The 18,674-nt window shown below is 47.4% G+C and overlaps 1 protein-coding gene across 1 annotated transcript in view; it reads right to left on the bottom strand.

Moving 5' to 3' along the window:
• Window positions 1-17,538, bottom strand: part of PRPF8 (pre-mRNA processing factor 8) — a 33,468-nt gene extending 15,930 nt beyond the window's left edge. The window contains exons 1-24 of the mRNA XM_035027573.1: window positions 17,456-17,538; window positions 17,157-17,267; window positions 16,290-16,458; window positions 15,170-15,334; window positions 14,874-15,092; window positions 14,550-14,762; window positions 14,297-14,422; window positions 14,109-14,214; window positions 12,835-13,025; window positions 12,589-12,708; window positions 12,308-12,497; window positions 12,054-12,173; window positions 11,809-11,943; window positions 11,036-11,165; window positions 10,235-10,431; window positions 9,900-10,106; window positions 9,610-9,773; window positions 9,330-9,456; window positions 9,019-9,211; window positions 8,548-8,735; window positions 8,148-8,386; window positions 7,775-7,921; window positions 7,369-7,579; window positions 7,046-7,162 (exon numbers count right to left, since the gene is read on the bottom strand). Coding sequence (XP_034883464.1) covers window positions 7,046-7,162; window positions 7,369-7,579; window positions 7,775-7,921; window positions 8,148-8,386; window positions 8,548-8,735; window positions 9,019-9,211; window positions 9,330-9,456; window positions 9,610-9,773; window positions 9,900-10,106; window positions 10,235-10,431; window positions 11,036-11,165; window positions 11,809-11,943; window positions 12,054-12,173; window positions 12,308-12,497; window positions 12,589-12,708; window positions 12,835-13,025; window positions 14,109-14,214; window positions 14,297-14,422; window positions 14,550-14,762; window positions 14,874-15,092; window positions 15,170-15,334; window positions 16,290-16,458; window positions 17,157-17,256 — 3,774 coding nt within the window. The 5' untranslated portion in view covers window positions 17,257-17,267; window positions 17,456-17,538. The remainder of the gene's footprint in view (window positions 1-7,045; window positions 7,163-7,368; window positions 7,580-7,774; window positions 7,922-8,147; window positions 8,387-8,547; window positions 8,736-9,018; window positions 9,212-9,329; window positions 9,457-9,609; window positions 9,774-9,899; window positions 10,107-10,234; window positions 10,432-11,035; window positions 11,166-11,808; window positions 11,944-12,053; window positions 12,174-12,307; window positions 12,498-12,588; window positions 12,709-12,834; window positions 13,026-14,108; window positions 14,215-14,296; window positions 14,423-14,549; window positions 14,763-14,873; window positions 15,093-15,169; window positions 15,335-16,289; window positions 16,459-17,156; window positions 17,268-17,455) is intronic.
• Window positions 17,539-18,674: the final 1,136 nt, after the last annotated feature.

Below are 18,674 nucleotides of genomic sequence, written 5' to 3'. Positions count from 1 at the left end.
GAAGCCTGATTTTCCCTCTCCCACTCCCCCTGCTTGTGTTCCCTCTCTCGCTGTCTCTGTCAAATAAATAAATAAAATCTTAAACAAACAGTAGTCATCTATTTGTGTTTACCAGTTACAAATTCCAGTTCTAACCCTAGCGGTCTCTTGAGGTACATGACAGCTCTCCATCTGGCGCACTCCCTTGGTCATCACCTGTATTCAGGTTCACTCCTCCTTGGACAAAATGTTTGTCAGTTTGCATTTTGGTATCAATGAAATGGCCCCCCATTCCCCTAAGCCTGCTAATAGCTTGGATGAATTCTTGTTGGTTTTCCATCTGCAAGCCAATTATATTTTGCCCAACTTTCAGTCGTATTCAACAAAATGTCCTGCCTTTTTATACAATTACAACCTAATTGTTATGTGGGTAATTTTTTCTAAATATTTTAAAGATTCCGGATTTCTGAACTTCAGAAATTCTTCCATGCTCAAAAAATATAATTTTCTTGAAAAACGTCATGTGGCTTTACGCTAAAAGACTGGATGTCTTATTTATTTATTAGAGTGTACGCGCACATGCAGGAGCACAAGCGAGGAGCAGGGGGAGGCAAGAGGCAAAGGGGGGGCGGCAGCAGAGGGAGAAGAGAGACAAGCAGACTCCCTGTTGAGTGCGGAGCCTGACATGGGGCTTGATCCCAGGACCCTGGGTTCATGACCTAAGCTGAAGTCAGACCCTTAACAGACTGATTCACACCCCCCAAAGCTTGAATGTCTTCTAATAAAGTGAACTGTGTCTCTGAACAACCCCTTCCAAAAACAAAACAAAACAACCCCAAAACAAAAGAGATGGACCTGAAAGAGGAAATAAATAAATCCACAACTGGAGATTTCCAAGACTCTTCTCTCAGTAATTGACAGAAGTAGACAAAAAAATCATTAAGGATATAGAAAGACTTGAACAACACAATCATTCAATCTGACCTGACATTTATAAAACACTACCCAACAGTAAGAATACAGATTCTTTTCAAGTATACATGAGACAGTCACCAAGACAGACCTTATATGCTAGACCACAGAACAAGTCTTAAGACATTTGGAAAAACTAAGATCATACAAAGTATGTTTTCTGACCATAATGGAATTACACTAGCAACTAATAACAAAAATACTTGGAGACTCCTCAAATATTTTTAAATTAAGTAGCATACTTCTAAAAAACATATGGGTGAAATAAAAACTCTCAAAGGGAATTAGAAAATATTTTTAACTGAATGAAAATAAAGACACGACTTACCAAAATTTGATTTGTCCAAACCCACAGAAAATACAGCACCAAGAGTGAACCTGATGGTAAACTACGGCCTTTGGATAATTATGATACGTTGGTGTAGGTTTATCCTTGGTAAAGAAGGTACCCCTCTGGTGAGTGGTGTTGATAATGGGGGAGGCTGTGCATGTGTGGGGGCAGGGAGTATATGAGAAATCTCTGTCCCTTCCTCTCAAGTTATTATAAACCTAAAATTGTTCTAAAAAATTAAGTCTAGGGGTGCCTGGGTGGCTCAGTTGGTGGAGCATGTGTCTCCGGCTCGGGTCATGATCCCAGGGTCCTGGGATCAAGCCCCACATCGGGCTCCCTGCTCCATGGGAAGCCTGCTTCTCCCTCTCCCAGTCCCCCTGCTTGTGTTCCCTCTCTCTCTGTGTCTGTCAAATAAATAAATCTTTAAAAAAAATAAAAAAATAATAAAAAATTAAGCCTAAAAATAAATAATGTGAAATAGAAGTCAAAACAAAACCCCCCAAATACAGAGAAATACATCTACTGCCAGGTATAGATGTTCTCTTGAGGTCTGTCCCTCTGGCTTTATTTTTTCATTTTTTAAAGATTTTTTTTATCCATTTAGAGAGAGAGAGGGCGCTTGGATGGCTCAGTCGGTTAAGCGGTTGCCTTTAGCTCAGGTCATGATCCCAGGGTCCTGGGATCGAGCCCCGCGTCGGGCTCCCTGCTCAGCGGGGAGCCTGCTTCTCCCTCTCCCACTCCCCATGCTTGTGTTCCTGCTCTCGCTGTGTCTCTCTGTCAAATAAATAAATAATACCTTTAAAAAAAAAAAAAAAAAGTCCCAGCCTTATTTTATAACTCCTACTATGACTGAAGGGAACGGTCCTGTCTCCAAGCTTGGGCTAGTGTGTTACATTATACCTAAAGCAAGAATGACAAGAGGATCTAAAGTGGCAGCGGCAGCAATGATTCCAAGAGTCCAAGGAGGAAGGAAATTTGAGAGGACAAGAATAGGGCCTTAAGGTCCAGCCATCTCTTACCCGACTGGATATTTCCCTCTATTATCAATCTTGGAAGACCAAGAAATTTTGTTCCAAGTACTTTACCTTACCACACCTCAGGAAATAAATTCCAGTATTTTATTAACTGATCACAATCCCTGATCCCTGTAATTAATGACAGCAAATGTTTATTAAGCAATTTATTGAATAATATAACTTACTATATTCACGAATTCTCACAAAAGACCTCTGAACTAGATAACACATTCAGTAACCCCATTTTTAAAAAAGATTTGAGAGAGAGAGAGAGAGAGAGAAAGCAGACTCCCCACTGAGAGGGGAGTCCTGGCTTGATCTCACAACCCTGAGATCATGACCTGAGCTGAAATCAAGAGTCAGAAGCTTAACTGGGGCGCCTGGGCAGCTCAGTTGGTGACTGCCTTCGGCTCAGGTCATGATCCTGGAGTCCCAGGATCAAGTCCCGCATCGGGCTCCCTGCTCAGCAGGGAGTCTGCTTCTCCCTCTGACCCTCCCCCTTCTCATGTGCTCTCTGTCTCTCTCATTCTCTCTGTCTCAAATAAATAAATAAAATCTTTAAAAAAAAAAACTTAACTGACTGAGCCACCCAGCTGCCCCTCAGTATCCGCCCTCCCCCGCCAAGATCTTATTCATTCATTTGAGACAGACAGACAGACCACAAGCAGGGAGAGAGGGAAAAGCAAATTCCACGCTGAGCTGGGAGCCTGACAAGGGGCTCGATCCCAAGACCTGGAGATCATGACCTGAGCTGAAGGCAGATGCTCAACCATCTGAGCCACTGAGGCACCCCTCCCCATTTTTTAAAAAGTTTATTTAATTAAGTAATCTATATACCCAACTTAGGGCTCAAATTGACAACCCTGAGATCAAGAGTTGCATGCGCTTCCAACTGAGCCAGCCAGGCACCCCATCATTAGTATCCCCACTTTATGGAGGGAACTGAGGCCCAAAGTGGGTGACATGCCCAAAATCCCACTAGCTATGTGATAGAGCTGTGATCTGAACCTGACTGGACTACAGAACCTGTGCTTCTAACTGCTTCTGAACTGCTTCCCTAACCTCGGATACTACTCAGGTTTTCACCTCTCACATATCTACTCCTTTGATGCCTATACTTTCTTCCAAGGACTTGGCCTCTTCTGGTTTCTTCCCACCCCCCATCCACCCCCCAAAACAAATCCAGGATCCCAACGGGGGCCAGCACTCTGCATTTCCCTGCATCTAACCCCTTACCACTCCACAACAGTCCTCTGGCAAACCCCAATCCTGAATCACCTCACCGCTATGATATATCCACTTTGCCCATCCTGTCATTGAGTAGCTGAGTGTTTCTGGGAAGAACTCACACTCAGAGTTGTCCTGGTTTTCTTGAAAACCACCTGGAACACAGTTTCTTCAACAATCCTATAATACCCTCACCCCTGTGCTCAAGTCCAATCCAGGCAAAACTGAAAAATTCGAGATTTATTGTAATTTCCCACTCAACTTTTTTTTTTTTTTTAAGATTTTATTTATTTATTTGAGACAGAGAGAATGAAAGAGAGAGAGAGAGCACATGAGAGGAGGGAGGGTCAGAGGGAGAAGCAGGCTCCCTGCCGAGCAGAGAGCCCGATGCAGGACTCGATCCAGGGACTCCAGGATCATGACCTGAGCCGAAGGCAGTCGCTTAACCAACTGAGCCACCCAGGCGCCCCCCACTCAACTTTAATTCACATCTATCCAGACCTCTTTTCTTTTAGGATCAGAGGATGTTTCCCTCTGCTTGCCCTTTATTGTACCCCCACACTCAACTTCTTGGAACACTGCTCCATCACTTACCACACTGGTCTGCTGCACCCTGAACTGCCCCTGACTCCTTCCTAATGGGAACATCCTTAAGTCAATCCCATTTAAAAATACTGCCTTGACTTAGATCTCCCTCTAGGTGGCACCTAATGCCCTTCTTCCTCTTACTCCAACTCTGGCAAGTTGCCAGTCCTTGCTGTCTCCACTCCCTCACTTCCCATAAAGCCTCACCCACTGCAATCTGGCTTCTATCCCCACTATTTCTGAAACAGCTCTTGCTAAGGTCACCAATGACGTCCTGACTGCCAAATCCAATGGATACTTTTCAGGCCTTATCTAACTAAAACACTCTTAGGCAACTGACACTGTTAAATGCCCGCCCCAATTCCTGACATCCTTGGCTCTGATGACCCGGCATTCTCCCAGTCTGGCCATGCTGCTACTAAGTGTTTCCTATGGTTCCAAATTCATCCCTCTGTTCTTCTCTCCTTATACTTGACCTGGACAATCTTGCTCACTCTTGAGCTTTAAACCACCACCTTCATGCTGACAGACTCCTAAATCTACATCTTCCACCCAGTTATCTTCTTCAAGCTTCAGACTGCAAAGTATCTCCATTTGGACATCCTATAGGAGCCTCGAAATTACCCCTCACTGCTCTTTCTCACTTCATTTCTCCCTCAAAAACTTAAAGCTCAAAGTATTTTTCAGCAAATCTAAGAGATCATCACTTTAAGAGGCATTACTAAGGGGGAAAACACACACACGTACATATATACTTATCTTGGAATGGAAGAAATATAATAGATGCCTGCCAAACACCTCCAGCTGGATGTTCTCAGGAACCTCAAACTTGTTACATCCTAAACTAAATCCATTCATCTTCCCTCCTAAACCTGCTCTTCTTCCTGTACTCCTCCAGTTGGCAGTGCCAATATCTACCTAGTCAGCCATGCCAAAAACTGTTATTTTCCTTTCCCTCTGGCATCCCACCAAAATGAGGCTCTGCTGACTTTATCTGCTAACTACTTATCAAATCTGCTCGTCTCCTCACTGCTCTCATCACTGTTATCAGGCATTCAGAAGTCCCCAAACCTGATCTCCCACCCCATTCCTCCAAACCCATCCCCCCCCACAGCTACAAGAGTGAATCACCTAAGACAGAAATCTGGAAAAGTCCTTTCTACACCTAAGACCCTAACAGAATTTTTTTTTTTTTAAGATTTTATTTATTTGACACAGAGAGAGAGACACAGCAAGAGAGAGAACACAAGCAGGGGGAGTGGGAGAGGGAGAAGCAGGATTCCCGCCGAACAGGGAGCCCAATGCGGGGCTCGATCCCAGGACCCCGGGATCATGACCTGAGCCGAAGGCAGACACTTAACGACTGAGCCACCCAGGCGCCCCAACCCTCACAGGATTCTTAACAAGGCACGCAGTACCCTCCAGCATCTGGCTCTTGCTTATCTATCCAGCCCCTATTTCTGAACAGTCCCAACTCCACAACCATACTCTATCAATAAACCTGAACTTTGTATAGCCCCACACATATCATGCTAGTTACCTCTCCAGACATAAGGCTGAAGAAATACCCTCCCTCACCTGCTACTTCTTCCAGGAAGCCTCTTCTCTCCCTCTCCCAGAGTGGGCTAGAGTCATTAACTTGAGCCTTTTCACAAATTCCCAAATAACACCATAGCTCTACAAACACTACATCCTGTTAATAGTTCTCTTGTCCATGGATCCGTTTCTCCAACTAGGTAGGCCAGCTCAACAAAAGAAGAGACTCCATCTTACATGTAGTGTGTGCAGAGCCTTGAACACAGTAGTTATCAACAAACACCCATGGAATGAATAAGTTACATAATTCTTATTATTTGGCCCCTGGAGGCAATAAACCAACCTAAAAAGATAAACTTTTCTCTTGTACTATACCCCCCCCAAAACATGAGATATTTTAAGTAAGAAATACTAAGATAATGGGCGCCTGTATGACTCAGTTGGAAGAGCATACAGCTCCTGATCTTGAGGTCATGAGTTTGAGCCCCAAATTAGGTGTAGAGATTACTTAAAACAAACAAACAAGGGGGCGCCGGGGTGGCTCAGTCGTTAAGCCTCTGCCTTCGGCCCAGGTCATGGTCCCAGGGTCCTGGGATCGAGTCCCACATCAGGCTCCCTGCTCAGCGGGAAGCCTGCTTCTCCCTCTCCCACCCCTGCAGCTTGTGTTCTTTCTCTCGCTGTGTCTCTGTCAAATAAATAAATAAAATCTTTAAAAAAAAACACCAACCAAACAAACCAAAAACCCTAAGAAAACGTATCCTTAACAAAAGCATTGTTTGCAGCACAGCCTAATAAGAACCTGGCATTTCCCTCTCTTTTTGGCATTATTGATGCTCTTGAGCATCAGCCAAGACATTATGTGCACCATTATGGCAGCATGGAAAGAAAGCAGGAAGAGCAGGGTGGCTTTTTAAACCTTACAGAAACCTAAGTATACAGAGTTCACAAATCCCCAGATTATTCTTTCTCAATTCCAGCTGCCTTCAGCTGGGCCTTTGGAAGCAACTGAAAGGGAAAATAAACACTGAGATAGCTAGTTATACTTACTTTTTAACATACATATTGTTATTAGTTAAAAGACTAACTACATGAATAAATAGTAAGCCCCTGGTAAGATGCAAAAAATGAAAATTTTGTTCAAATTAAAGAATCCAATTTCTGTTCCTACCTTAATTTAGAGTCATCACAACTATGCAGAACTAGGCTGCACATTCCCTACAAGGTATTCTCAGAAAGTACCTGAGTCGATTTGACACTCTAAGCTGCTATACCATAAATCATGGAAACTGGTACACTGAGAAAAGCTGGGAAGAAACAGGGGCCAAGCAGGGGAAGAGTTAAAAGGGATGGGAGATGGACAGAGGACATGAGGCAAGCTAGGGCTGACTGCCTTATATACCTTGGTGAAGGTGGTAGAGCCAGAGGCCATCAGAATTTGACGCACACGGTTGTGGAAGCGCTGCATTGACTCATCATCCACACGCAGGAAACACTGAGCTGTCCGCTCCTTAGTAACCTAAACCGTAAGGTCAAGGTTAATTTGTCTCTGATATTGCCTCAGAAACAAGGACCAACTCTGACCCCCGCTCCCCACTAAACACTACCCACCCAACAAGGCTCAATCGACCGATAATGAAAAGGTGTGATGGTGTTCCACACCCCTGCGTACCCCAGAGGTACAGGGGTGGTAATGCTACTCTAAGCCCCCTTTCCAGACTGTACCTCATTCTGTAGGTTCCAGACCCCATCCTTGTGGGTGAACTCCTCATAGCTGGTGCGGCATTTAGGTAGGATGCGGCACTCAAAGCCACACATGTTGAACAGCAGGTTGGGGTTGTCCTTACTGTACACAGACACGAAGCTGTTCTCCCACTGAACTGTAGTCACTGACCGTGGCAGACGGTTCTTGATGTCCCAGAACACTGCCCGACCCCTGCTCACAGAGAACATATGATCACATCAGTCTCCTGGAACTTGAAGGAACTTCCCTCAGAAGGCCAGACTCACAGTATTCTAGGACAGTACACTCCTCCCACCCAGGACACAACCTCATAAATTCCCTCTAACTGTCCTCTGGGTCCCTCAGGCTGATGTCCTTCCAGCTCCTGCAGCCCCAACTTAGACTCACAAGTTGACATCATGCTTCATGAGGCGCATGCGGGCATCTCGGGGCCAGCACTTCTTATTATTATAGCCAACGATATTTTCATTGTTGGGGTCAGGATGCTCTGTCAGGTAACGCTGGATCAGGTCCCGAGCCTCATCTGCTGTGAACCTATACCAGGCAAGATGCATTGCTGAGACTGAAATAACCTGGGACCTCATAAGACCTACAGCTCCGCAGATAAAGCCCGCCTCCAACCCCCACCCTACTCACAGGACTTCATTCCGTTTTAGAGCCCCAACCCTGCAACAAGTCAACTAAGGTACAAGAGCTGTGTCCAGAGGCTGGGCATATGCCTCAATGCCCCGCAAGGGTAAGAATCCAGGCAAGCCCTCACCTGAAGAAAATGTGGATACGATCAATGTATCTGCAGAAGAGACGGATGGGGTGGGCAGCCTCAGTGGCTATGTCCTGGAAACTGAGAAAGTCATTTGGCATCTGAGGGGGCCCAGCCATCTCACTGGCCCGGTGCAGTCCCAATACCAGTAGATCCATCACCAAGCCATAGTACTGCACGATGAATGAGGCGAACTGCAGGCCTCTAATGATCCCATAGGAATTTGTATGGTTCATGTCCTAGAAAGAAAGATTTACAACTCTGAACAATTCTTAACTCATGGCCATGTCCCAGCCCTCTCTGGGGCCTATCCTCTTTGGTCCTCCCCTCAGCAAATCCTACCTCAGGGAGCCAGACACACCCCTCCCCAATTCCTTGATACCCTCCCCCCAAGACACACCTTATAGTTGATGACGACATTGTTCTTGGCTGTCATGTAGTCAGCTATGTTGTGGTCTACGATGAGTCGCAACAGCCTATTAAGCAGGGTCAAGTCGATCTTTTCATACATCTTCTCAAAGCGTGATTCCAGCATGACATTGCACTCACCCTCACTTGTCTCCCACACGTCCTGCAGATTATTAATGCCTGAGGAGAAGGCAAAACAGGTCTCCAGCAGGCTAGAAATTCCAAGGCTAGTGCCTGCAGTACCTATCACAACCCATAACCTTGTCCCACTCCACTCATTCATTTGGACTGCTAAGAATGTCGGCTTTGCTGGGTTTAACATCAACACTATGACCTCGGCACTAAGCACCAAGAGAATAAACTAATTCTACTGCCTGGGTGAGAATTCTGATGTAGAACTCAATTCACCTCAAATCAACCCAATTCACCTCAATCCCCAACGGCAAAGCCAGAAAAACTTTACCTTGGCACCACTTGTAAACAAGCAGAGGAGGTGGTTCTGTGTCAGCAGGCTTGATCCAAGGTGGGAAAAGGCGGCGCTTGTCAGCTTCATACCAAAGGTACTGGTCCAGGTAGGCATCAGTGATTTTCTCCAGCGGCTCCACGTCATACACCGGCACCAGGTGGCTATAGAGATCCATGAACTCAATGCCCACCTGTGGGACAAGGAAGCTGGCTTACTTGGATCCACCAATCACCTGAGGCAATCCACTACTCTGGGGGCCATGAATGAATAGCATAGCCAAAAGAAAACTTGGGGGGCAGCTTACTCACTTCTTTGAAGGCTCTCTGTGTGAGGAGGTGACGCTTGATGCGGGACAATGCCTCATGGGGGTTGTCATAGGCTTGCTCGATCAGACCTAGCTCCTCCCTCTGAGACTGGTTTAACCGAGACTTCACACTGACAAGGAAACAGGAAAGATGAATGGGAAAACCAATAGGAAGCCAAACCCAGGAAGGCCTGAGGCTAAACCTCCTTCCTTTGGACTCTGACAATGATGCTGTTCTTCCTGCTCTCATCTTTCCAAAGGAATCCACCTATTCTACTCCTCACCTGTAAGCTTCCTTAAGCCGCTCCAAGGCCAAGATGAGCAACTTGGTGTCATGCTTGTAGGAGAGTGGGGGGAATGGGATGGGTGAGAACCTCCGGCTCTCCAACCAATGCACAGTGGTGGTATACACGGCCACCGCTTCCTCCGCTGTGATGTACGGCCCATCCTGCGGAACAGACATGATAATCAGCCTCCCACTGTAGCCTAATCCCTACAGACAAGGCATGGTCCCAACTCTGCAGTCTATCCCTCTGCCCACTCCCCACGTCCAGCCTAGCCTAAGCTGCCTAACCTTTAGGTAGTTGTGCTGTCGCTCCTGTTCTGCCTTCAGATACAGCCGAGTGAGGCGGCCCAGGTTCTTTTTGCAAACAGTCTTGTCCACAGTGGCTCCACGGCGGATCCGTTCTCGGTTGTAGTGGGCAGTGTTGGTCCACCAATCAGCCTTGGCCTTCACATATCGAAGGATCATATTCTCTATGGGTGTTGGCAGCCCAGGTACCTGAAAGTACAAAAGGCACAAAGAGAAAGGGATAGCAACCACACAGCTCTGAAAGGGAGCCCAGGAGTGGTAATCCTACCCCCAGGAAGATGATGTCCATGCCTTCTCGGAGTTGGGGCGACACCCACCTTCCAGGGAATGTTGGCCTTCCAGCAGCGCCAGGCTTCACTGAGGTGCTGCAGGATTGTCCGGGCCTTGTTCTGTTTGATTCCCTCAGGCATCATGTCCAGAATGTCATGCATCACAGCTGCCCGAAGCTCAAGGTCAAAATGCGACTCCACTCGCTGCTTTGTAACAGTCTTTGCCACCCCCTTAGAGTGTCGGCCTAGGGGTGAAATTGATTAAAAGCAAGATTCATTGCTTTCAATGAGTCTCTACCATCATGCCCCCTCATTAACCACAGTTACACTGAAATCAAAAAGTATAAACAAAGTGTCCATATGCCCAGCATATGCAAAAAAGACAAGCTATCTCAAGACATTCACAACTATGCCTCTGAGAAATTTCCATTCTGCAAATGCAAGATAGCCTCAGGCCCCAGAGAGGAGCCCAAGGAACAGAATAGTAGGTCAGAATCACTAGAGAATGGGACCTTTTTTTTTTTTTTAAAAGATTTTATTTATTTTTTGAGAGAGAGAATGAGATAGAGAGCATGAGAGGGGGGAGGGTCAGAGAGAGAGGCAGACTCCCTGCTGAGCAGGGAGCCCGACGTGGGACTCGATCCCAGGACTCCAGGATCATGACCTGAGCCGAAGGCAGTCGCTTAACCAACTGAGCCACCCAGGCACCCCGAGAATGGGACCTCTTAGAGGCAATCCAGCAGGAAGAGATTCTCAGTCTCAAACAAGGGCAGGGGATAGAATGGGAACATATGATCTACCCGTGAAGTGATAATAAAACACAAGCTGGACACAGAGAAAAGCACTCACCTTCAAACTGTCGGGCAAGGAGGTTGCCCAGCCACCGCTCCAGCAAAGGGGTGATGCCACGCATGAAAAACAGCCAGACCCGCCAGCCAGCAGCCCAGAAGCCACAGCCAGGGCCCTTCCCTACAGGACCCTATGGTCCCAAGCAGAAATCAAGAACGTAAGTTAGCAATTCATTTAGAGAGCAATAGAAAACTGCACACAGGTGGGGTCAAGAGAAACTCATCTTAGACAACAGAGGGGAAAAGAGGCAAAACTCTGGGACCTCAACATCTAAAATGGAGTAAATGAGGATTCTGAGGCAAAAACCAGTAACTGAGATTCCCTATTTAAAGGCAGCTTTCAGGACGCCTGGGTGGCTCAGTTGCTTAAGCGTCTGCCTTCGGCTCAGGTCACGATCCCAGGAGTCCCCGCATCGGGCTCCCTGCTCACAGGGAGTCTGCTTCTCCCTCTGCCTGCCACTCCTCCTGCTTGTGCTCTCGCTCTCTAGCAAATAAATATATACAATCTTAAAAAACAAAAAGCAACTTTGGGGGGAAGTATTACGATTCACAAGGTGAAGGCAAGTAATGATACACGTAGAGCATCTCTCTAACTCAGTCCAGGAAAAGAGCCTTGACTAGACCTAAAAATTAAAATGGATCTAAATGGAGAATGGCATCAGGCTCCGCGCTGAGCATGAAGCCTGCTTAAGATTCTCTCCCTCCCCGCAATGAATGAAGGAATGAATGAATGAACTGGATGGAGAAAGTGAGAGTACGAGGGCAGGGTCCCACCGTGTTGAAGCGGTAATAGATGAGATGCTTCAGGTCCTTGCACATGCGAATCTGCCGCATCAGCTTGTATTTGTACCGGTACATGCCCGTCAGCTGCCCCACGTGAGCAAAGATATACTGCAACCCATCTGCCAGCTGCAACACAATGACCCCATCGGGCTTTAAGCTAGAGCCAGCTCCACGATCAGCGCAGGCTTCATTCAGCTTCCCTACTTGGGGCGGGGATCGGGGATACTTGGCCTCACCTGGAAGGCATCCACATTGCCCAATCGATACTGCACGTGACTGTCCACCACCAGCTTAGTTAAACGCAGAACTTCTCGACACAGATGGAAAGCATTCCCGAAACGAGATTTCTTTCTTTCCTGGAGAAGGTGCCAAGAATAGGAAAAACATTAATCAGCCACGGTCCCAACTGGATGGGTGCCTTCCTCAGAGGACAGAGCAAAATCAGTCCATCCCTCAAGCCCAGAAGACCGTTACGGTACAATGCACACACCTTGGTGGTGAGGGTCTTGACAGGTTTAAGATTGAAGTTGTAATCCAGGTGCAGATAGTTGAGGTTTTTACGGTGAATGAGAAGGTTGAGCATGTTGTAGCCCTGGCGGCAAACCTGCAGCCCCACCTCCACCCAGTCCAGCTTCGTGGACTGAAAGAATTTGGTGGCTTTGAAGGAGCGAAACAGGTACCTGGGGTGGGAATAAGAGGGAAAGGGAGAGTTAGCTTCCTGGTTAACTCTGGAACAAAAGAAGTCTGAGCAATGACCCTCAGGCACCTTACCTCTTCTTTTGGGCTTTAGGGGGCCGGTGCTTCAGGGCATTCAGCACATAGTACTTCAGCAGTTTCTGGTATGAGACCCTCACTTTCACAGGCTGCCCAGCAGGACAATGTTCCCGATACCTGGGAAAACAAGCCAACTAGAGCTAGCCCATCTTCCTTCTAATCCCTCTGTGAAAGGCTGCATGCCCACCCAGTTGGGAGTCTTTTCTCCTATACATCCACTACCATCCCCCCAGGAAGTCTTACCAGTTCTTGACAAGGGGGATGTCCAGGGCCCGGCGGGTGCGACCAGAGCGTAGGTTGAAGGGCCGTGGGGCCCAGAGCAGGGCAATACCATTGGCTGTATTGTCTGTGTAGAGGGGTGTGTCCTTCAGGAAGGGCTCCACAAACTCTGGGAGCTCAAACTCCTCATCATCATCAGGCAAGGGTTCCTGGCTCTGAAAGAAGAACGCCCCAAGGGTTCAGCTCCCATTGAACTGGGAAGAGAACTGGGATGAGAGGGAAACTCTCTGGGGCCGAGCACAGTGGCTCCATCTACCATGGAAACTGGATTGCCAGACAAGACAAGCCCTAAAGGGCCAGGGCAAAAGGGGCCAAGGGAGCAAAGAACAAGCCAGGACCAACCAGGAAAGCAAGCATCACTCCTCACACCCTATCGGGCTCACCATCAAAGGCCTCCCAAAGGAGCCCCAATACCTTAAGTGAACACAAAAACTGTGCTAGGGTAAGGAGGTCTGTTAAGAAGAACACTATGGAACATGGGTAAACATCAAAAACATTATTCCAAATATAAAAGGCCAATCACAAAAGACTACATACTGTAAGATACTATTTATACAAAATCTCCAGAATAGTCAAATCTACAGAAAAACTAGGAGATGCCTAGGAAAGGGAGGTTAGAGGGAAACAGAGTGACTGCTAATGGCATGGGGATTTCTGGGATGATGAAAAGGTTCAAAAATTACCTATGGGAATAGCTGAACTACTCTGTGAATAAACTAAAAGCCACTGAATTGTATAATTTAAATGAATGAGTTGTAGGTGTATGTAAACTGTATTTCAATAAAAGGACTGTAGAAAAACCCATAATGCAAACAGACCAAAATACACTATATACGAAGTGCCAATCACAGAAACCCAGATTACACCAATAACTTAGTTTGAGCCAAGTGCTGAACGGTCAAATTAGCTTAAAGCTCAAGCGGAACACTAAACAGGATGACAAACATGTCTCCCTCAGCTGAATTTTTATCTAGTAATACTTCAGCCACAGTCAGGAAATTTCTCTCCAAAGAACTAAGGTCAGGGGCGCCTGGGTGGCTCAGTCGTTAAGCGTCTGCCTTCGGCTCGGGTCGTGATCCCAGGCTCCTGGGATCGAGCCCCACATTGGGCTCCCTGCTCAGCGGGACCTGCTTCTCCCTCTGCCTGCTCCTCCTGCTTGTGCTCTCTCACTCTCTGACAAATAAATAAATAAAATCTTCAAAAAAAAAAAAGAACTAAGGTCAAATGTTCCTTCTCACCTTGACGGAGTGCCTGTGAGAAATTGGGTTGATCAAAGGATCAAAGTAGAAAGCTGGGAGATCAGGATCCTCAGTTTTGATGAACACAACATTAGGAGTGTGGTACCTAAAATGAAAGAAGAGTAAGCTCAGGTTCTCCCGCCCTAGCCCAACCCTCTCTTTTCCCCCACCTTTGCTGTAGCTCTCACCAGGTGAGGTGGACATGATGTGGAAGATTGTTGTACAGGTAAGGAAAAGCGATCTTGTATTCAGTGCGGATAGGCTGCCGGATGATGATCTTGTTAATATCATTGAATTCATTCCAGTCTTCATCCCTAGGGTACAAAATAAAAGATGAGCAGACTAGTTGGGGAGTTGGAAAACTACAACAGGATCTCAAAGATCAAGATTAGATTTTATTCAACCCAAGGTGACTATAATCCCTAATATCTCCCAACTTACTGGAGATTGATGTCTCGAACAAGAGGTTCAAATTTGGGGCCTCCAGGAATGGCCATATTGAGTGCCTTGGAGGTAAAGAAGGCCTTTAGATCAAACAGATAGAAGTAGTTGTCATCTACCAAGTCTGTCAGGAGCTGATTGGCCAGGCGGTAGAGAGTGGACATCATGGGCAGTGTGAATTGCCAGCGCTGGTAAGTGGAGCCATTCACATACCTAGGAAAAAAAGACAGGCCTATGTCATACCTAGCCAAGCCACTGCTCACCCAGGATTCCTTCTGGATTTCCAAAACTCTCACAGGAGCAGTAACTCCAACCATCACTCACTTCCGGCTGTCCCTCAATGGCTGGTGGTCATAGAACCAGTCCAACACAGGGGCATCCTCCTCAGGGTCCAACTCTAGCTGAATGGCCTCCAGGGGTTCAACATCTAGGATGTTGTCAGCATAGTCCAAAGGTGGCTCCTCATCATCAAAAGGGGGGAAACGCATCCTCTTGAAATGCCTCCTGTCTCTTTTTTCTCGACGCATCATAATCCACATTGACCTAAAAGTCAGCCAAGTCACACTATGGTTTCCACCCACGGCCCCCAACCACCACCCCCACATTCCAGCCTTTCTCACCCCCACTGGGAGATGTAGACAGGTTCAATGACCCAGGGAATCTCATTGACAAAAGAAATGGCTCCAGTGATGTGGTACAGCACAGGCACGTCCCGAATCTGCTCCCAAGGCATAGGCATGTTCTCCAGGAGTTTGAGGACTGCATGCGGCATGTACTTGAGGGCACTGCAACAGGAGGGAGAGAGAACTACAAATGACAAGGTGTTCTGCTACCTGTGCCACGCAGAGAGGCTGCATGGTATCACAGTACCGCATCCCACAGAAAAGCCTGCCTTACAGTCTAAACTCTCAAACTTAGCACACAGGCCCTCCTCGACCAGGAACACTGTCCGTCCCCCCAAGCCTCCCCCACCCCCGCTCTCCCAATTGTGCCACTCTTCCCCTTAAACTTCACAGTCCCACAATATTGGGTTTCTGTCCCTCTGTATCAACAGCTGTCCCTCTAAAGACAGCTTTTGGACTACTGCACATTCTAAACTCTCTGTACCTTCCCATAAAAAATAATAAAACACTCATGTTTTATCATAACCATCTTTCTCGTGTCTGTCATGCCACTAGACCATAAGATCCAGAAAGGCCATTATTTTCTATTCACTGCTATATCCCTAGCACCTAGCACAGTTCTCATAAAACATTTTTTCATAAACAAAACATCTATGGCTATCTTGAGATATCTTAGACCACTTTATTAAGTGGCTAACATTTCTGCATCCAAATGGAAAAGAGATTTGCTAAGGCACTCACACCTGTATTCACTCAGCTTGGGGCCACAGAAAAACAAGAGTATACAGGCTGTAGGAGTTAACGATCTTGAACCTCTCAATTCTGCTCACTGAGGAGTTACAGGCAACAAGAACATAGTGTCCTGTTATGGGTTTCAACCCATTTAAAGATAGGGACATCTTATCACAGCTTCAATAAATTAGTGCCTAGGGCAATCAAGAGAGTAAAGGATGATCTCAAAATTATCACAGAATCCTAGGTTTTTCTCTTCTCTTCTAACCACCAACAGGGGCTGTCATAGAGGATTCCTTTCTCAAAATGACAGAGCAGCTATCCAGGACAGGGAGAAGCGAAAGGGGCCAATCTCGAAACGATATACTTCCAAGAGATGCCTTACCCCAAGTAGACCCTTTTGTCATGGCGAAACTTCCTGTTGGTCATGTCTCCATGGTCTCGGATGATCTTTCTAACATGTTCTGGGGGCATGTCTTCCTTCTGAGCATCCACAAATCCAAACTTCCGCTTTTCCGCATAGCGCTTGGCCTGTAATTGCTGCCATTTTCGGGCTACAAAGACACCTCAGTTTAAATAACTGCATACCCTTAGCCTAATCATCCCCACCTCTTGACCCAGGGTAAGCCCCTGTCAGGATGTATGAGTTAGGGGTGGGCACACAGCAGGAGCACTCTCTTATCTCACTCGGCTTTACTCTTTCCTTTATCACATTTGTGACTGTCTTGACATTTTTGTTACAGATTCTTAAGTTTTTTTATTGTCTACCTCCCTCTCTGCAACTTAACCCCTGTCAGGGCAGGGTTTTTTTCCTTGCTTATTGTGTCCCCATGGCTTGGATCAGCGCCTGCAAATAACAGACACCTTATTTTTTTTTTTTTAAGATTTTATTTATTTATTTGACAGAGAGAGAGAGAGAGAGCACAAGCAGGGGGAGCGGCAGGCAGAGGGAGGAGAGGGAGAAGCAGGCTCCCCGCAGAGCAGGGAGCCCAATGTGGGGCTCGATCCCAGAACCCCGGGATCATGACCTGAGCCGAAGGCATACGCTTAACCAACTGAGCCACCCAGGCGCCCCAACAGACACCTTTAAACAGTTAATTAGATGAAAAAATAAATGGGACTGTGAGTGAGTTGACACCTAAAGCTCTGACGCTTGCCAAAACGGGGAAAGGAGTGAAACCCGCTACGCGCACGCGCACACCCGCCCTAAGCCTGCGGGCCCGGAGGCACCGCTTCCGCACGCGTTCTTCACCTTTCTCTTGCAGCTTCTCCTCCGACATGTAGTCTGGCAATGGGGCTAGAGGGCCGGGCACCGGGTTACCCGGCCCTCGGTAAGGAAATACTCCGGCCATTCCCGGAGAATCTGGGAGACAGAGAAAGAAAAAAATTAACGAGCAACCGGGCCGAGCCTAGCAGGAAGGCGTCGACACCCCCGGCCTGCAGTCCCGCTTTGCTCAGCGTTCGCCCAGCCCGGCCCCTCCCAACCTTCCGGTCATCCAGCCGGACCCCATCACGCCTCCCGCAGCCCAGCCCTTAAAGCCCGCAACGCACCCCCACAAACCCTCACACAGACCGCCGCTTTCTCCGCAAAGCAATGGCGGCAAACCTACGTCCGCCGCGCGTTCCCAATGCCGGGAAGTACGCAACTCTCGTTCAGCAGTTGATCCAATAGGCGCCCGCGTGCTCAGACGGATTAGAGAGCTCACCAATTAGACTTGCAGATAGGGCCCGAGGGGGCGGGTCCATAGGCGGAAAGCTTAGAACGCAAAAGGGTGGGGTCCGGTGGGCGCAAGCCCCGCCTCCCACCTTTTTCAGGCTGTCCTGGGAACCTGGAGTAGATGGGCCTCGCCTTACCGTCCGCGGCTGGGGGCCGTCAGACCACGGCAGACCTGATTTTTGAAAAATAAATTTGTTCGAATCTGCACATTACACTGTGTCTAGTTTCGTAAATGTAGACTTGAGGTCTGCTAGCTCCGAGTCCATCAGTCCTTTGTTCGTTCACACCTTCATTCATTAAGCCTTCATTTATTGAGAGCCCAGTATGTTTCAGAGGTTGGAAATGCAACAGGGGAAAAAGCCAAGCTTATGGAGCTCATAGGGAACGGGGAGGCCAAGCAACCCAGAATCTTACAATGCAATGTGATGGGAGTTGGGGGCAGGGCATTTAACCCTGCCTGTGAAGTCAGAATTAGACAATAAACCTGGAAAAACAAAAAAGCCTTGGGGAACAACTTTGCTCAGTGTCTTTACCACTCCCCCTCCGTTCCATTTCTTCTCTCTCTAGCAATGATTGCATTATGGAGTATATAGTGGACACCTTATAAATGCTTCTTGTTTCCCTCAGGTTCTGCCTGTCTTGCTGCCTGAATTGTGCTCCATCTCCTGCCATCCTTGTTTCACTTTCTCTCTCATTCTATCCTAACAACTCTATTTATTTATTTTAAGCTTTCTTCATTTATTTGACGGAGAGAGGCACAGCGAGAGACGAACACAAGCCGGGGGAGCGGGAGAGGGAGAAGCAGGCTTCCTGCCGAGCAGGGAGCCCAATGCGGGGCTGGAGCCCGATGCGGGGCTCGATCCCAGGACCCCGGGATCATGACCTGAGCCGAAAGCAGACGCTTAACGACTGAGTCACCCAGGCGCCCCTATCCTAACAACTTTAAATCTGACTTAGTCAACAGGTAAGTTTGTTTGAACTCACACAGTTTACTGTGGAGGATGCAGAGGAATTGTAACTGATAAACCTCTCAATCTGGCTGAGAATTTAGGA

Source organism: Mirounga leonina, unplaced genomic scaffold (genome assembly GCF_011800145.1).
Source record: "Mirounga leonina isolate KUSES-001 unplaced genomic scaffold, KU_Mleo_1.0 Mir_200, whole genome shotgun sequence".
In the NCBI taxonomy this organism is placed as follows: Eukaryota; Metazoa; Chordata; class Mammalia; order Carnivora; family Phocidae; genus Mirounga; species Mirounga leonina.
This window is presented reverse-complemented; position numbering and strand designations above follow the sequence as displayed.